Source organism: Schistocerca americana, chromosome 11, assembly GCF_021461395.2.
Source record: "Schistocerca americana isolate TAMUIC-IGC-003095 chromosome 11, iqSchAmer2.1, whole genome shotgun sequence".
Taxonomy (NCBI): domain Eukaryota; kingdom Metazoa; phylum Arthropoda; class Insecta; order Orthoptera; family Acrididae; genus Schistocerca; species Schistocerca americana.
This window is the reverse complement of record NC_060129.1, coordinates 46172291-46189738: the sequence shown is the minus strand read 5'-3', so window position 1 is coordinate 46189738 and position 17448 is coordinate 46172291. Positions and strand designations below refer to the sequence as shown.

Genomic DNA, 17448 nt, shown 5'->3' with positions numbered 1-17448 from the left:
ATAATTGTTCGAATGCCTCTGTGCGTACAGTAATTATTCTAATCTTATTGTCCCAATCCCTATGTGAGCAATATGTAGGTGATTGTAGTGTATTCCTAGAGTAATCATTTAAAGCTGCTTTTTTGAAACTTTGTTAATAGATTTTCTCCGTATAGTTTACATGTATCTTCAAGACTCTTCCAGTTCAGTTTCTTCAGTGTCTCTGTGGCACTCTCTCATGGATTAAATAAACCTGTGACCATTCGTGCTGCCCTTCTCTGTATACGTTCAGTATCTCCTTTTCATACTATCTGGTAAGGGTCCACACGTTTGAGCAGTATTCTAGAACCAGTTGCACAAGTGATTTGTAAGCAATCTCCCGTGCAGACTGATTGCATTTCCCCAGTATTCTACCTATAAACGAATTCTACCACCTGCTTTGGCCATGACTGATACTATATATGATCATTCCATTTCATATTCGTACAAATGTTACAGCCAGTTATTTGTATAAGTTGGCCGATTACAACAGTAGCTCATTGATATAGCCATAGGATAGTGCGTTTTTTCATTTTGTGAAGTGCAAAATTTTACATTTCTAAACATTTAAAGCAAGGTGCCGATTTTTGCACCACTCTGGAATCTTATAAAAATCTGAGTGAATATGCAGCTTCCTTCTTCAGATAGAGCTTCATTATAAATAACTGTATAATGTGCAAAAGCCTGATTTTACTATTGATATTGTCTGCAAGGTCATTATTATTCGAGGTGCGTTTGAAAAGTCCACCCAAAACTAAAAACGACTTACGTGTTTGGGGTAAACTTTTTTGACATAGTCTCCTTTTAAAGTTATACACTTCGTCCAACACTGTTCTAATTTGTCGATTCCTTCCGAATAATAGGAATTGTCCAGGTCTGCAAAATAGCTATTAGTTGCTACAATCACCTCCTCGTTTGAATAAAATCTTTGTCCTGCCAGCCATTTCTTCAAATTGGGGAACAAATAGTAGTCCTTGGGAGCCAATTCTGGAAAATAGGGGGGGATCTGAAATAAGTTGGTACCTCACTTGCAATGTTTTGAAGGAACTCAAGTTTCCTAATCTTTCAAGCACTTTCAGTTTCTCTGCTAGACACATCCTCACATGCTTAAGTTTAGTTGATGCCATAAATTAGTTTTGCTCACTTTAGTAAGTGAGAAGAACACTGTTACTAATTTCTAAAACAAAAGAGTGAACTATAAACTTATTGACTGAGTTAGGAACAAGTTATTTCGTATTAAAACTGATCAAACTACTACACCTATTGACAGTCAACTTCCTATTGATCCGTATCGCAGACGATGAATCCTAACAAACACTGGGAATGGGATGGTTGGACTAAGCAGGGAGTCAGATCATCAGAGGCCCAATTAGTGAGGTTGTACTGTATAAGTGATTTGGAAAGTGCTACCACAATATGGGCTTAAATCTGCCACTCACAGTATGAATGCAAATTACTTAATACATAAAACACCCAAATCAATAAAATATTGCCAGATACATATGTTGTGGCTTCTTGATTTTTGTTGGGTGTGATGTAATTTATGAAGATTTAATACCGTTTTACATCGCTATTTAGCCACTCAAATGTGGCCTTGTATGCAACTAGGATAGACTTTGTCTCCTCCTTGCGCAGTTATTGCTTTAAGGAAATGTAATGTTGTTACTCTACTGCTCTTGAAGAATGTACAGACACCTTTCGTATAACCTGTACATTGTTCATAAACATATACATCAACTGGATGATATCAATCCTCCGTCAAATGATAACATTCAACCCAAAGGCTCCACATAGAAGTCTATCCAAAGGGTGAAAGAATCTGTGTGACAAGTGATTAACGTTACATTTGTCTGAGTAAACATCACAACTGTTGCTTAGGACTTCAGACTTCTCCAGAGTAGGCCTGTGGTGCTACAAGCGTCTATATTTGCATTCACAGATACTTACTGCTGTGATGTTTCCACAACCACCATCCCATCTTGAAGCCGTGTGTCATTCCTTGGCACGGTTCTGCATATGCAAATAAAACAAAACCACATAGTATGTGTGGTATCCTCTACAACATCTTATTTTAATATTCTCTGTCACGAGTCTGATTTGTCAGTAAGAACACATCGGGATACGTGGCACTCTGCTGGGGTGGTATGGTTTGCTCCAATTCAGGATGTAAATCCATTTTTAATTCTTATATTATCTTCCATTCCTGAATCTCTTTAAAAGATAATATTCATTAATTACCTCAATAAATACTCCGTTGGTCGATGGGTCAGTTATTTTCAAAATGTGATTGTTTTGCACACCCACGCTAACAGTCTTAACATGTTGACGAAGACAAAAATAAGACAGATTGAGTGCAGCATCTCTGCCACATTATTTATGATATATTGACAATTAACTAATAGCTTTACATTCTTAAGGAGAGCTACAATAAATTTTACTCCTTTAAGTTACTTCATGAGGTTTATTATTAACATTTTTCTACTTTCTCACTTGATTGAATCATATCTTGACATTTAATAAATCTTATCCTTTCTTATGAAAACCATATGTAGGAAACGGTCCCCGAGAGAATAAGGAGCAAAAAGGGTCATACAGACATAAGGCTGGAAATGCATTCCAGGGGGTGTACTCCCACTTGAAGAGTGATGATCTTTGACTGTGATCCCGGTATAGGCACCAGTCAGGTGGCCCGCCAACACAGGCTAAGTCAGATGACCGTGTGTAACATTCTCTGTGGCAGCTGCCACCGTATCCGTCACTTAGTGTGTGCTGGCCTTACCAGCTACTGACAGGGACTGTTTTGTCGCCGGTTCGTCACACAGACCTCAAACTATATCAGCGTGAAATTTCAACATGCCAGCTGCAGTACCAGGGGAGGAAAAAAGTTATTCTCCATTACTTTATGATCCTCCCTCATAAAACACTAGTATGGGCACAACATTCTCACTTGCCGAGTGTGCTCTCGTGTGTGTTTTCAAACATTGAAACTTACACTCTCAAAGTTTGGTATCTCCACCTTCAAGTGTGTGTATCTCCTTTGGAATGCATTTCCAGCCATATCTCCATTGACCTTTTTAGCTTCTTTTCCAGCTCGGGGATAATTTTGCATAGTTTGCCTCGATTTAGGAAAATCACCCTGCTGTACTTGAACTTGAACTTGAGCTTTCTCCGCAAACTGCGCTGACGGATTATTCTCGGAAAATCAGTTGAGTAATATCTTCTTAGCCTTACATTATCAATTTCTTCACTATATTCCTATTAAATTACTCGACAGTTGACATTTCGTGTTCCAGAACTGTCTTCACCGAATTGGAGCACTGGATGTCACACCTGATCTGTTTTCCATGACAAATGGTGAGCTCACTTCCAGTTCCTTGCGTAGCTGTTCTTGACATGCTCGTGTCCCACGTCCTGGGCCTGGCCCTCTTATTTCCCATTTTGTTAAACACGATAAACACCCCAAAAACGACACACACAAAACGATAGGAACAGAATACGCACATTTCGTATGTGGCATTTGCTGGACACTGCTGAATTCTTTCCCACAAAATGCGATTCGGTATCAAGTATTTGGTTATTATTGTCACAGACATTGGCCTACAGTACTACATGCCACAAAGCCTTTTTGAAGGCAGCAAATCATTGTCGCCACTGGTTGTATACGGAAATTAATGACACAACAATGACAAGTGGTGTCGTAGTGTAGTGCAGTGGTAAAGTCATCATCCTCATGTGGAGAAGGTTGAGGGTTCAAATCTATTCAGGTGCTATAATATTCTATTATTTGTAAATCTTTATCAAATTGACTCCATTAATTATTATTTTCAGTTAAATGGTTTAAATGTAATTTTTCTTTTTCAACTGTTGTTCCAACACTCTCATCATCGGATTGACTTTTTTTATTTGCTCTTACTTTTTCTTCCTATCATTCTCTTTTCATTTGGAATGTGCCGCTCATCGGTCAGTGTAGTGTCAACTCCTGTAGCCAGCATGAGGGTAGTTTCAGGGAACTTACAGTTCACTTTAATGATAAAGCTGACATTTTACTGTCTTTTCTTTGCTCATACAGATCTGCTTCAAACTATTGGCACAGACAAAACAAGAGTGATTAATTGTTTGGCCGTAGGTTGTAGACTGATGTTTTCTCGAATACTTTGCACATCATGAGATTGTACTTAGATTAGGACACAAGGATAAATGCAGGGCTACAAAATGCACCATCTAATGTGGTTTGGTTGTTTATTTATTTATTTAACCTGGCAAGATTAGGGCCATCAGGCCCTCTCTTACATCTAACCAGGCATTCTACTTATTTTACATTCATATGTTTTAGTAGGCATGTTAAGCTACATCTAGTACAAAAAGTGAAATAAACAATTACAAAGGCACACCTGGAAAAGTACATACATATAGAGTTTATATTCGTAGATCATAAGTACTGTTATCATTAGACATTATAGAAGAGACAGATTTTAGATAGGAGTGCTAGCAGCAGGGAGTATGAGGGAGACTGATGGTGAAGGGAGGAGAAGAATAGAGAGACATGATGAAACATAATTATGGAAATATAAAGGAAAAGAAGATTGCGTGGCTAATAGAGATAGATAAAGAGGAAGGCATCTCAGGAGCAAGATAGGAGACGCTAGCTTTGCTATTTGGCAGATGAGAGGATTGGCCTTGTACATTAATTTTGTGGAGAACGTTATGAGGATGATAGTAGGAAATGCTTCAGCTTCTTCTTAAAAGCAGCAGGAGATTGAATTTTGCGCAAGGTAAAGGGCAGTTTGTTCCAGAGGCGGACAGCAGCAACTGAGAAGGAGTTTGCAAAAGTTTTTGTTTTGTAAGTGGGCACAGTTAGGATATCAAATAAGAGTGACCTCGTGTTTCGATTGTGATGGCATGACAGGTTTTTAATCTCTGAAACAAGGTACTGGGGTGCTTGCGTGACGAGGAGTCAGTGAAGTAGACATAGAGTGTGGTAGTCACGCAATTTGTCCGACCGCAGCCACCCTAGCTCGGAGTATGAAGCACTAACATGATCATATCGGCGAATGTTGCGGGTGTAACACACACAGGAATTCGTGGTTAGTTCTAGCCGTCTTTTGTTTTCACTACTCATGCCTTGTTGAATTACATCACAATAGTGGAGGTTCGGTAGAACGAGTGCTTGCACGAGCTGGCGTTTCAAGTCCTGTGAAAATATGTTCCAAAACTTTTTAAGAGCATAGAGACAAGCAGACGTCTTTTGGCACACTGCGACTGTATTCTCCGCCCAGTTGAGATGCTCATCCAAAGTTACACCCAAGTTCTTAACTGTTTTCTGATATGGTATTGGAGTACCGTCGACCAGAATAGGGGGTAGCCGTTCGCGGAAATCTGAACTTATTAATTTCTGATGGGCTATTAAGATTACTTGCGTCTTTCTTGCATTTAGTTTAAGCCCCAGGTTTTTCGCCCATGTCACTACTGAAGACAGATCATCATTCATCTGAGCGATTGCAGTGTTTACATCTTCAGGTCTGGTGCTTAGGTAGAGCTGGAGGTCATCGGCATAGAAATGATATTCACAGGAGGACAGAACCGACGAAATATCGTTGACATATAAAAAAAACAAAAGTGGTCCTTGTGGCACTCCCGGGGAAACATATTTCCAGGAAGATTTTTCATTTACGCAGACAACACATTGCTGTCTGTCTTTTAAGTAGCTTTCAAACCATCTCACTGCACTATCTGAGAAATTAAGGTGTTGCATTTTTCTGAGCAGTATGTCAAAGTTAAGTGTCAAAAGCTTTGCTGAAGTCCAGTAGCGTCAATATTGTTGCCTTTCGATTGTCGATGGCATATTTCAGGTCATCAGTTACTTTAATTAGAGCAGTGTTTGTGCTATGATGTTTACAGAAACCGGATTGAAATTTGTCATATAGGCTGAATTCATGCAAGTGTTCAGTGATTTGGTCATGGAAAATAGATTCAAGTGCTTTGGAAACAGCAGGCAGTATGCTAATTGGTCGGTAATCACTAGGCAGTTGCGGGTTTTCGATCTTAGGGATGGGTCGAATTATGCAGTGGGGTATGTTCCGTTCACAAGGGAAAAATTAAATATGTCAGTTAAGACAGGTACTAAGACATCGGCAACATCTTAATCATGGTTATACCGATACTGTCGTTGCCTATTGCATCAGAAGAGATTCTCATTATTGCTTTTCTTGCCGTATTTGTTGTTACATGTTTTAGATGGAAGGTATTGTTATTAGTTATCCTGTTTGGGGATTCTTGTGGACGGTAGTTATCAGCCGTGCGGGTATTCAGAGGTGCAGAGAATAATTCATTTAATTCGTTAGCTGACACGTGATTTTGCCTTTCCGACCCCCGAGCTACGGAGATTCTTCCATAGTCGTGGGCGTTCGTTGGTCACATAAAAGCAATTGTGGGCATATATTCTTGTGTTCCTGCCATACCTGATGGCAGGTGCTACTGACATTGTTCCACATTACACGAACAGCACTCCTCCACTTCTGAGATTAGAAGTGACCTGCCACGTTCATGAGTCACCTTTAACAGAGCGACAGCCGATTTGGCAACATTGTAATTGTAAGTGACAAACGTCAACTGTCGAATAATTTTAATCTGACTTCAGTTTTGAAGCTGCACATACAAAGTGACTATCTGGGTATTTCTAACTCTACGTAATATGTTTTTCCTTAGAATCTTGTTTTATGTAAAAGATTATACAATCTATCAATATAATGGAAGGAAACATTCCACGTGGGAAAAATTATATATAAAAACAAAGATGGTGTGACTTACCGAACAAAAGCGCTGGCAGGTCGATAGACACACAAACAAACACACAAAATTCAAGCTTTCGCAACAAACTGTTGCCTCATCAGGAAAGAGGGAAGGAGAGGGGAAGACGAAAGGAAGTGGGTTTTAAGGGAGAGGGTAAGGAGTCATTCCAATCCCGGGAGCGGAAAGACTTACCTTAGGGGGAAAAAGGACAGGTATACACTCGCACACACGCACATATCCATCCACACATACAGACACAAGCAGACATATTTAAAGACCTTTTGCGGAGGGAATGTAAATAAAACTTAATGGGGTCATTGTGGGGGTGTTGTGAGGGTGACATGGTATTAGAAGGTGGAAAGTGTAACATGAGGTGAAATGAAAATGAAAATAAAAATATATGGGGAGAGATAAAGGTGAACCGGAAAGAAACTGGAGATCTGGAATGAGAAAAGGCGAAAAGGTGTTGGTTACAGCTGGGCTATGTTGGACTTGGGTTGGTAGACAACGATGTGCATAAAGGTTAGGTGGTTGTGTTGCCGCCAAAACACGTTAAAGGACGGAGAAATTCGGGAAAATTTCGAAAAAACTGCGTGTAGTATATTAAAAGGAGTGGTATTGTGATGGCAGATTATGAAAATGAGGCTAACAATTGTCTGACGAAGAAATAATGGCGTTAAAACCCGTGGGAAGCGGCTAAAAATGATCAGTGATGTGGGAAAAACGGAAATGGAAATAAAGCGAAAGTTATTAGAACTGGCCGAAATGGTTGTTTAAAAGGTGAAAGGAGCTGTTTGTGAACTAGAAACGGTGGATATTATAGCGGCGGTAGTGCTGAAAGCGGCAAAAAAAAAAAATTTTTTTGGTTATGGTTTGGAAGTGGGTTACGTATTATTGAGTATATATATAGGCGGGATAAAATAGTATAGCAGATTACGGTAAAAAGGAGAAGGTGAATACAAAGTGAAACTACTGGCAAAAACAGAAAGAGGAAAATAAGACGACAGAAAAGATTTCGAAATGCAACAGTGACAATAACAAACGTAATTTTTGGATTCAAATTAATGATATCAATATAATGGAAGGAAACATACCACGTGGGAAAAATTATATATAAAAACAAAGATGAGGTGACTTACCGAACAAAAGCGCTGGCAGGTCGATAGACACACAAACAAACACATACACACAAAATTCAAGCTTTCGCAACAAACTGTTGCCTCATCAGGAAAGAGGGAAGGAGAGGGGAAGACGAAAGGAAGTGGGTTTTAAGGGAGAGGGTAAGGAGTCATTCCAATCCCGGGAGCGGAAAGACTTACCTTAGGGGGAAAAAAGGACAGGTATACACTCGCACACACGCACATATCCATCCACACATACAGACACAAGCAGACATATTTAAAGATTATACAATCTTCACCTTAAACAATAAACTATGCATTACTGATGTGTAATTATTGCTCAAAAAATAACTCGCAGAATTATCTTTTTAACTTCTAACGGGACAAATAATTCTTATTTATATCCACAAATGCTAATTGTCTACCAGCCACAACTCCAAAATATAATGCTGAATTGTGTTTCTAAAAAAGTACAGTATATTACTAAAATGCTTTTCTGAAACTGGGTACCAGGTGCAGCGTAGGGGCAACAAAAATGCGATTTCAGTAATTTGCATAATTATTGACTCTGTTTAAAATGCTTTCCTAACCTGCTTGTTAAGGGAGAGAAGATTATGTTAAAAAGTGTAACACAATAAGACAAGTTTTACAATCAGAAACTGTGTTTGTCTTAAGGCAGTGTAACTGATGAGGAGCAAATAGACTGATTTTGTTCTCCCAGTATTTGAAAATGAGAGCCTTAGCTACTTCCAATAAACTTACAGCAAAATCAACCCTTTCCTCAACTTTTTTTCATTTACATGCTTAAAGGCAAATACTTAAATCATTTGTGGAGTAAGTACATGATTGAAGCTGTTTGATACATGTAAGTTCAGTTCTTTAAAGAATTCAGGGTTTACTAGAGTACAGAAATGCAGATGTTGTATACTTCACTAAAGCTCATAGTGTTGTGCACATAAAAAGGTTGGTAGTGGGGCGATAGAGGCAAGGAGTATCGTCCCATCTAGCCAGTAGTGTCATTTTACCATGCCTGTATGCCACTTAACCATGGCAAGCAAAGGCCGAAGAGTGAGGTGTGGGATGGATACAGACCGTGCACTGGTGACTCTGCAAATTATTTTCTCTCTCTCTCTCTCTCTCTCTCTCTCTCTCTCTCTGCATAAGCTGTCATGCAGCTGCCTCATTAGAGTGCCGACACTATAGTATTAAATAGTTAACATATTGCTCATTGTAACAGCTAAATCTCAGAATGGGCACACGGCATCTCTGTGGCTGTAAAGTTTCTAACGTCTCTCTTTCTACCTTATGTTGCAGGAGGGATTTCAACCACGTGGCTCATCTGTTCAAGCGCTTCCCGGATATGGACGTCGAAGCTGTGAGGAAGCACTACCCGGACGTGGATATCGAGAGGGCGCGACTGTGCAAGCGGGCCCGTGGGCACCACACCAAGAATCTGTCGTAGAGTCCCACGCCTGTACTGCAGTGCTCCCGGCATGGGTGTCAGTCGTAGTTGGGAATTCTCAGACCGGCAGACACGGTTACGGGAACGAACTGCAATCTTTGTGGACTGACACTCGGCAGAGTGAAATTAATGTGTTTTGTGTGCCTGCTGCACTTGGAGCTACAAAATGTATCAGATTGCAATAAGAGTCACAATATCTCTAAAACCTGTGTGTGTCTACTGTTCATGATCGTAGTAAGTGATTTTGTGATATCTTCTGTTTGCAGCCATTATTACATTCTGACAGTGTAATGGAAAGAACGCTGTTTTTGTTAAGCACTAATTATGTTTATAATATAATAAATAAATTTGCAGCTACATTTTTTCTATGTTACTTCCAACACAAACATAACTGAATGAAAATGTGCCTAGAAATCAATACATCTGTTCACAGCCAGCAACGGCAACAGTTAAACTGCAGGCAAATTAACTCACACTTTCTGGTTGGTTGTTATTTAAAAATACACTGCTTGATAAAGAAAGTGAACTACCCACAAGTGGTCAAGGAGCTGAAATTAAACTTTGTGGGTTGAGAGGTTATACGATGTTATTTCGGTGATTACAAAATTGAGTGAAATTTACAAAGAACTTGACAGTATTATGCTCAGTCATAGACAGGCACAACAAAAACATTGCTAAACAAGTATAAGCTTCAGGGCAAAAGACATTAACCTTAATTGCGCGCCCATACACACCATTGTCTCTGGCTGCTGAGGTCAGCAGCTAACACGGTTGTAAGTGCCGAGCTCGTGGGTGTCGGCAAGTGTTTGGATTTTGTCATCGGGTCCCGGCTTATCCCAGAGCCGAACCTGTGCTTAGTTTATGTGGAAATTATTCCTACTTCTGTTAACTGTGGTTGTGCATTGCTGACTACTTCCTAGATTCCTTGTTATTATTAAGCACAAATACCATCAGAGAGCATACAAAGTGGCACATAAATGTAAGAATTGCTAGGTCACAGAACAGACTTCTGCAAGATGTTGGGTTATCAACATAACACAATATTCTTATTGTTCACTTCTGTAGTAAAGACATTTTTTCACCTTATATGCAACGCCCCTGGAGCTTATCCCCTAGAACAAAACTGACTGAAAGGATGCTAGCAGTCTTGTCTGCATGTCAGCTTAGTTGGGAATTTCTGAGTGCAGAGCATGCAGAAGTGACTCAGCCACACACTGGTGCCACTTCAGTTTACAAACTGCCTATTGGCTTCTGTCTCGGGTTCTTCGGCCGACGTTCATCTAATGATTTTTCTGAAGTTTCGCCAGCACGAGTGGCTGGCATTGTCAAAGCTTCACCCTGCACTGCCGGTGGTGAACTGGAGCCGAGCTCGCGGCCGCAGACTATATGTACCTGGCGCGCCAACGTCCGAGGGCTTCTCCGCGGTCATTTCCAGTGCGGTTCTCCTCTTGCTACCTGCGACGGTCGTTCGCTGCAGTACGGGAAGCCAGGACCCGTTTACCTTAAGGCTTTCCTCTTTCTTGTTGAAACTGTTCGCGTGTTTTTGTATTTCTACAGCTTCTCTAAACAAGCGCGTGTGATAGTGCTTCTCTACAGCCAGAACTTCCGTGTCGGCAAATTTTATTAAGTGGTCGGTCTCATTCAGTGCGTGCTCTGCCACGGCCGATTTCTCCACGTGCCCCAACCTGCAATGTCGCTTATGCTCTTTGATCCTGGTGTTAATGGATCGTCCAGTCATTCCGCGCCACGTACATATAGGTTGCGGCCGCGAGCTCGGCTCCAGTTCACCACCGGCAGTGGAGGGTGAAGCTTTGACAATGCCAGCCACCCGTGCTGGCGAAACGTCAGAAAAATCATTAGATGAACGTCGGCCGAAGAACCCGAGACAGAAGCCAATAGGCAGTTTGTCAACAAGTGGCCAAGAAAGCCTTAACAATTTTGTACCACTTCAGTTCATTACCCATCTGGATACCCAGGGGCTCCACACGCGGAGTCTCGGCACTATATGCCTGTTGACCTGTAAGCCCTTTTTGATTGTTTGTAACTGCGTAACATGAGCTTTTGTAGGCTAAGATTTAAACTATTGCCCACGAACAAGTTTTTCCGTTCAAACTTGAAAGGCGGCATATGAAGGTGACATAACAGAAGCTGTGGCCCCCCCATCCCCTGCCAGCACTGTTTACCTTACACCGTGCATTTCTGCTTCACAGGCAGGACAGTCTCTTGAAATACAGCCTGTGTGATGATACCACTGTCTGTGTATAATATTTGGTTACTGCTACCTACAGGGTGGTCCATTGATCGTGACCGGGCCAAATATCTCACGAAAAATATACAAAGAACGAAACTTGTCTAGCTTCAAGGAGGAAACCAGATGGCGCTATGGTTGGCCCGCTAGATGGCGCTGCCATAGGTCAAACAGATATCAACTCTGTTTTTTTAAATAGGAACCCCCATTTTTTATTACATATTCATATAGTACGTAAAGACATATGAATGTTTTAGTTGGACCACTTTTTTCACTTTGTGATAGATGGCGCTGTAATAGTCACAAACATATGGCTCACAATTTTAGACGAATAGTTGGTAAAAGGTAGGTTTTTTAAATTAAAATACCGAACATAGGTACGTTAGAACATTTTATTCTGGTTGTTCCAATGTGATACATGTACCTTTGTGAACTTCATTTCTGAGAACACATGATGCTGTTACAGTGTGATTACCTGTAAATACCACATTAATGCAATAAATGCTCAAAATGATATCCTTCAACCTCAATGCATTTGGCAATACATGTAATGATATTCCTCTCAACTGCGAGTAGTTCGCAATCCGTAATGTTTGCACACACATTGACAATGCACTGACGCATGTTGTCGGTGGATCACGATAGCAAATATCCTTCAACTTTCCCCTCGGAAAGAAATCCGGGGACGTCAGATCCGGTGAACGTGCGGGCCATGGTATGGTGCTTCGACGACCAATCCACCTGTCATGAAATATGCTACTCAATAGCGCTTCAACTGCATGTGAGCTATGTGCCTGACATCCATCATGTTAGAACTACATCACCATTCTGTCATGCAGTGAAATATCTTGTAGCAACACTGGTAGAACATTACGTAGGAAATCAGCATACATTGCACCATTTAGATTGCCATCAATAAAATGGGGGTCAATTATCCTTCCTCCCATAATGCCGCACCATACGTCAACCCGCCAAGGTCGTTGATGTTCCACTTGTCGCAGCCATCGTGGATTTTCCATTGTCCAATAGTGCATATTATGCCGGTTTACATTACCGCTGTTGGTTAATGATGCTTCGTCGCTAAATAGAATGCGTGCAAAAAATCTGCCGTTGTCCCGTAATTTCTCTTGTGCCCAGTGGCAGAACTGTACATGACGTTCAAAGTCATCGCCATGCAATCCTGGTCCATAGAAATATGGTACGGGTGCAATCGATGTTGATGTAGCATTCTCAACACCGACGTTTTTGAGATTTCCGATTCTCGCACAATTTGTCTGCTACTGATGTGCAGATTAGCCGTGAAAGCAACTAAAACACCTACTTGGGCATCGTCATTTGTTGCAGGTTGTGGTTGAAGTTTCACCTGTGGCTGAACACTTCCTGTTTCCTTAAATAATGTAAACGTAACTATCCGGCAAATGGTCCGGAGACTTGGATGATGTCGTCCAGGATACCGAGCAGCGTACATAGCACATGCCGGTTGGGCATTTTGATCACAATAGCCGTACATCAACACAATATCGACCTTTTCCACAATTGGTAAACGGTTCATTTTAACACGAGTAATGTATCACGAAGCAAATACCGTCTGCACTGGTGGAATGTTGCGTGATACCACGTACTTAATACGTTTCTGACTATTACAGAGCCATCTGGCACAAAGCGAAAAAAGTGGTCCAAGTAAAACATTCATATTTCTTTACGTACGACACGAATATGTAATAAATAATGGGGGTTCCTATTTAAAAAAACGCAGCTGATATCCGTTTGACCTATGGCAGCGCCATCTAGCAAGCCACCCATAGCGCCGTCTGGTTTCCCCCTTCAAGCTAGACAAGTTTCATTCTTTGTAGTTTTTTCGTTTGATGCTTATTTCGTATACATTGGTTTTCTCCTTGGTTTAGGTGAGAGAGAGAGAGAGAGAGAGAGAGAGAGAGAGAGAGAGAGATTTGTTTTTACACATCCTTTAAATTCTTTTGTAATTTCATTTGAAATGACCAGAATACAGAAAATTGAAACTGCATTGATGTAATTTCTTTGTATATGTTTGTGGTAACACTGACTTAACGCATGATCTTCCACAAAGGCTTTACAATTGCAAATTCGGACTCCATTTCGTGCAGTGCCCAGTTGCATTAAACAAATTATCAACACTCGCATTTCTGTACGTAGCTTTGATTTAAAAGGTAACACCTTCGTGTTAGTTAATTGTTTCTACTGTATTGTCCAGAAGGATTCATTATAAACAGAGTCGATAAAAGTCACAGAATAACTAATAACATTATGCCAGACCACCTTTTGCCTGGAGCAGTGCAACAATTCGACGTGGAACAGGTTCGGCAAGTTCTTGGAACTCTCCTGCAGAAATAGTGAGCCACGCTGCCTTCTATAGCTGTCTGTAATTGCGAAAGTGTTGCCCAGAGCAGGATGATGTACACAAACTGACCTCTCAATTACGTCCCGTAAATGTTCGACTGGATTCACAGTGGGAAATCTGGGTGGCCATATCACTTGCTAAAATTGTTCTGAATGTTCTTCAAACCAATCACAAACAATTGCACCCCGGTGACAGGTCGCATTGTCGTCCAGAAAAATTCCGTCATTGTTTGGGAACACGAAGTCCATCAACACCTGCAAATGGTCTCCACGTATCGAAACGTAACCATTTCCAGTGAACGGTCGTTCAGTCCGACAAGAGGGCGCAGTCAATCCTGTGCAATCACGGTCCACACCATTATGGAGCCACCACCAGCTTGCACAGTGCCTTGCTGATAACTTGGGTCAACGGCTTTGTGGTATCTGTGCCACACTCGAGCCCTACTGTCAGCTCTTACTGGCTGAAATTGTGACTCATCTTACCGGGCCACAGTTCTTCAGACATCTACGGTCCACACGATACGGTCAAGAGCCCAGGAGAGCCACTGCGGGTGATGTGCTGTTAGCAAAGGCGCCCGTGTCAGCCGTCTGCTGCTGCAGCCCTAATGCCAGATTTCCCTGCACTGTCCTAACAGATACGTTCATCATACATCCCACATTGATTTCTGTTGTTATTTCACCCAGTGTCGCTTGTCTGTTAGCACTGACAACTCTACACAAACGCCGCTGCTCTCGGTTGTTAAGTGAAGGCCATTGGCCACTGCATTTTCCGTGGTGAGAGGTAATGCCCGAAATTTGGTATTCTCGACACTGTGGATCTCTGAATATTTAATTCCCAAACGATTTCCAAAATGGAATGTCCCAACTACCATTCCGCATTCAGAGTTTGTTAATTTCTGTCGTGTAGCCGTAATCACGTCAGATATCTTTCCACGTGAATCGGCCAAGTGCAAATGACAGCTCTGTGCACTGCCATTAATACCGTACGTACACGCTACTACTGCAGCCTGTATATGTGCGTATTGCTATCCCGTGACTTCTCTCACCTCAGTGTACACCTCGACATAATAATCAATTGTCTTCATCGAGACTAGACTCGTACTGACTTGGTATAATTCACTATACTTCTCTTTCCTATACATTCACATTGTTCAAGAACTACAAGAAATTCTCTGCTCTTCCACACTGGAATGCCACACTCTGTGGAGCTTCTACAGGCACACCACAAGAAGTGATTTTATTTTGGCACACCTGGGTTGATGCAACGTCTGCTGAGCGTGGAAGATGGGTGTCTTCGCTATGTATTATAACTCTCCCTCTCAGACTGAGAAGAAGAGTTACACTGGTAAAGGACATTATTTGAGAATGAAGATACGTAGGGTCATACTCCACAGCTAGAAGCGATCTGCACGAGATGTAGAAAATAGTTGTCAGCAAGCCACTATTCCGGAATGAGTTACAAGTACTTAAAGAGATTGGAAGCTCTGGTTACTCATCTGTGAAAATGGTGATTATTACTCTTAAAATAAACACGTGTACACCATATACAGTTAATACAAGTATTATTAACTAAGAATTACTAATGCAGACATAAGCAATGGCCAAGGGAGGAGAGAGGTGGCTAGCTGAAGTAGAAGAACAAAAAGAGAATACGAAAACAAATGATGAAAAGCTTGCAAAAATTCAGAGATACCATTTTGTTAATTTTTCTCACAATTACCATACTGACATATATTACGTTTGCGTTATCTGACTCGGCGTGTAAAGGGTCATTCAATGCATATTCCTAATAACATTTATTATACAAAATACATACAGTTTTATGAGGCATTTGATGAATTATTTTAGTACCCTCAGAGAGAGAGAGAGAGAGAGAGAGAAAGAGAGAGAGAGAGAGGGGGGGGGGGGATACCTTAATCGTCAGAGATACTTTTCAAACAAAACAGCCTTGTTTATTCCTAATTCCAATCCTTCATGTTTATAAATCTGTCGTGTGTCTTCAGAGGCAGTGTCTGTATGACATATTCACCTCCAAAATCCATCCTGAACCAATTACAGAGATGTAGGTTCTCATTTCTTGGTAGATCCACCTTTTTTCTATCCTCTTTCTCATCTCGTGTATCGACAGGTGTGCCACTTTCTCTTGAACACAGATAAACTTCATGTTTCTATAACTTATAAATATCACTTGGAACAACTATCCATACGCTCTTCCTTCCTCACAAATTTCCGGGTATTCTGTGGTGCATTTCCTTTATTATTCTGTTAGTTGCAGGCTGCTTCTTGAGATCAACAGACTTTATTTTGTAACATGGACCAATTTACCTTTATTTATGAACTTTACAATTATGTTCCCTGAATACGAGACTACTTCATATACCCATTTATAGCTCCCCTATGTCTAATTACAAATAACTTTTATGTAGCTGATGTTTTGTTGCCATCTGGAAAGCTGACCCATGATTTTCCTTTGTTGAACAGCTAATAAAACTCCTCATTCTTTCTTTGTCTCACTCTCAATTGTTAAACTTGCTTTCACTTGCCACGACTCTCATTAAAGGTGATTTGACTACCTTAAATTTTCATTTCTTCAATAGCTGACTAATTAAAACTTGATTACTAATTGTTATATATCAGCCCAACTTGGTTTTATTTGTAATGAAAGGGGAAAATGTTAATCGTAAAAAAGAACATATTTTTAAAGGAAAATATATATTATTGCTGCTGGAACACCAGCCAAGAGGCATTTAGAAGAAGAATTTTGAGTTGATGTGTAAACTAAGGTAGATCCTGAGAATGGTTTTTGAAAAGTATCAGTAAGGAAAAAGGTTCACACGATGGAATGTATGAAGATGTGTAGATACTCCATAGGGGAATTAAGAAAGGGAAATATAGATTAGGGTTGCCGAGACGAAAGAAAGAAGGTAGATCCAAAAGACACACACCCAGTCCCCCTCCCGACAAACCCCTCTGTTGAGTGGTGTGACAGACAGGGCAGAGGATGTGATGTTTGCTAATCTTATAAAATGGTTTCCCTTGATGGGAACTCCAAACAGCATGCTGTTTTAATCCTAGGGTGATATTAAGGCTAAGGTGAACCACACATTTCCCCTGCTAAATGTTTCTTAATATCTAATCGTAGCTAGCAGGTAAGCAATTTAGCCTTTCCACAGCCAATTTTTTAGTAACACACACATGCTGGAACTAAATGCAGGCTCATCTAAACTAATCATACACACAGAGAGAGTCTTTAAAAAAGTGTCACAGACAAGGTGCTATCCAAAATACCCAAGAATTTCATTGTACCGGTCAAACCAAAAGTAGTACGATAGTCCGCCGCTAGAGGTTTCGAGGTATACGCCTTAGCTACTGCGGCACAAAGCCCTCATCTTTCACACACGTGGATGTGAGTTGCAGTGATATGTATCGAGGTG

At 40.8% G+C, this 17448-nt stretch overlaps 1 protein-coding gene across 1 annotated transcript in view; it reads left to right on the top strand.

The window, feature by feature from the left end:
• LOC124554001 (39S ribosomal protein L47, mitochondrial) overlaps nt 1–9747 on the top strand; it is a 66126-nt gene extending 56379 nt beyond the window's left edge. Inside the window, exon 6 of the mRNA XM_047128020.1 lies at nt 9243–9747. Within this exon, the coding sequence (XP_046983976.1) occupies nt 9243–9390 (148 nt within the window). The 3' untranslated portion in view covers nt 9391–9747. The remainder of the gene's footprint in view (nt 1–9242) is intronic.
• Nucleotides 9748–17448: the final 7701 nt, after the last annotated feature.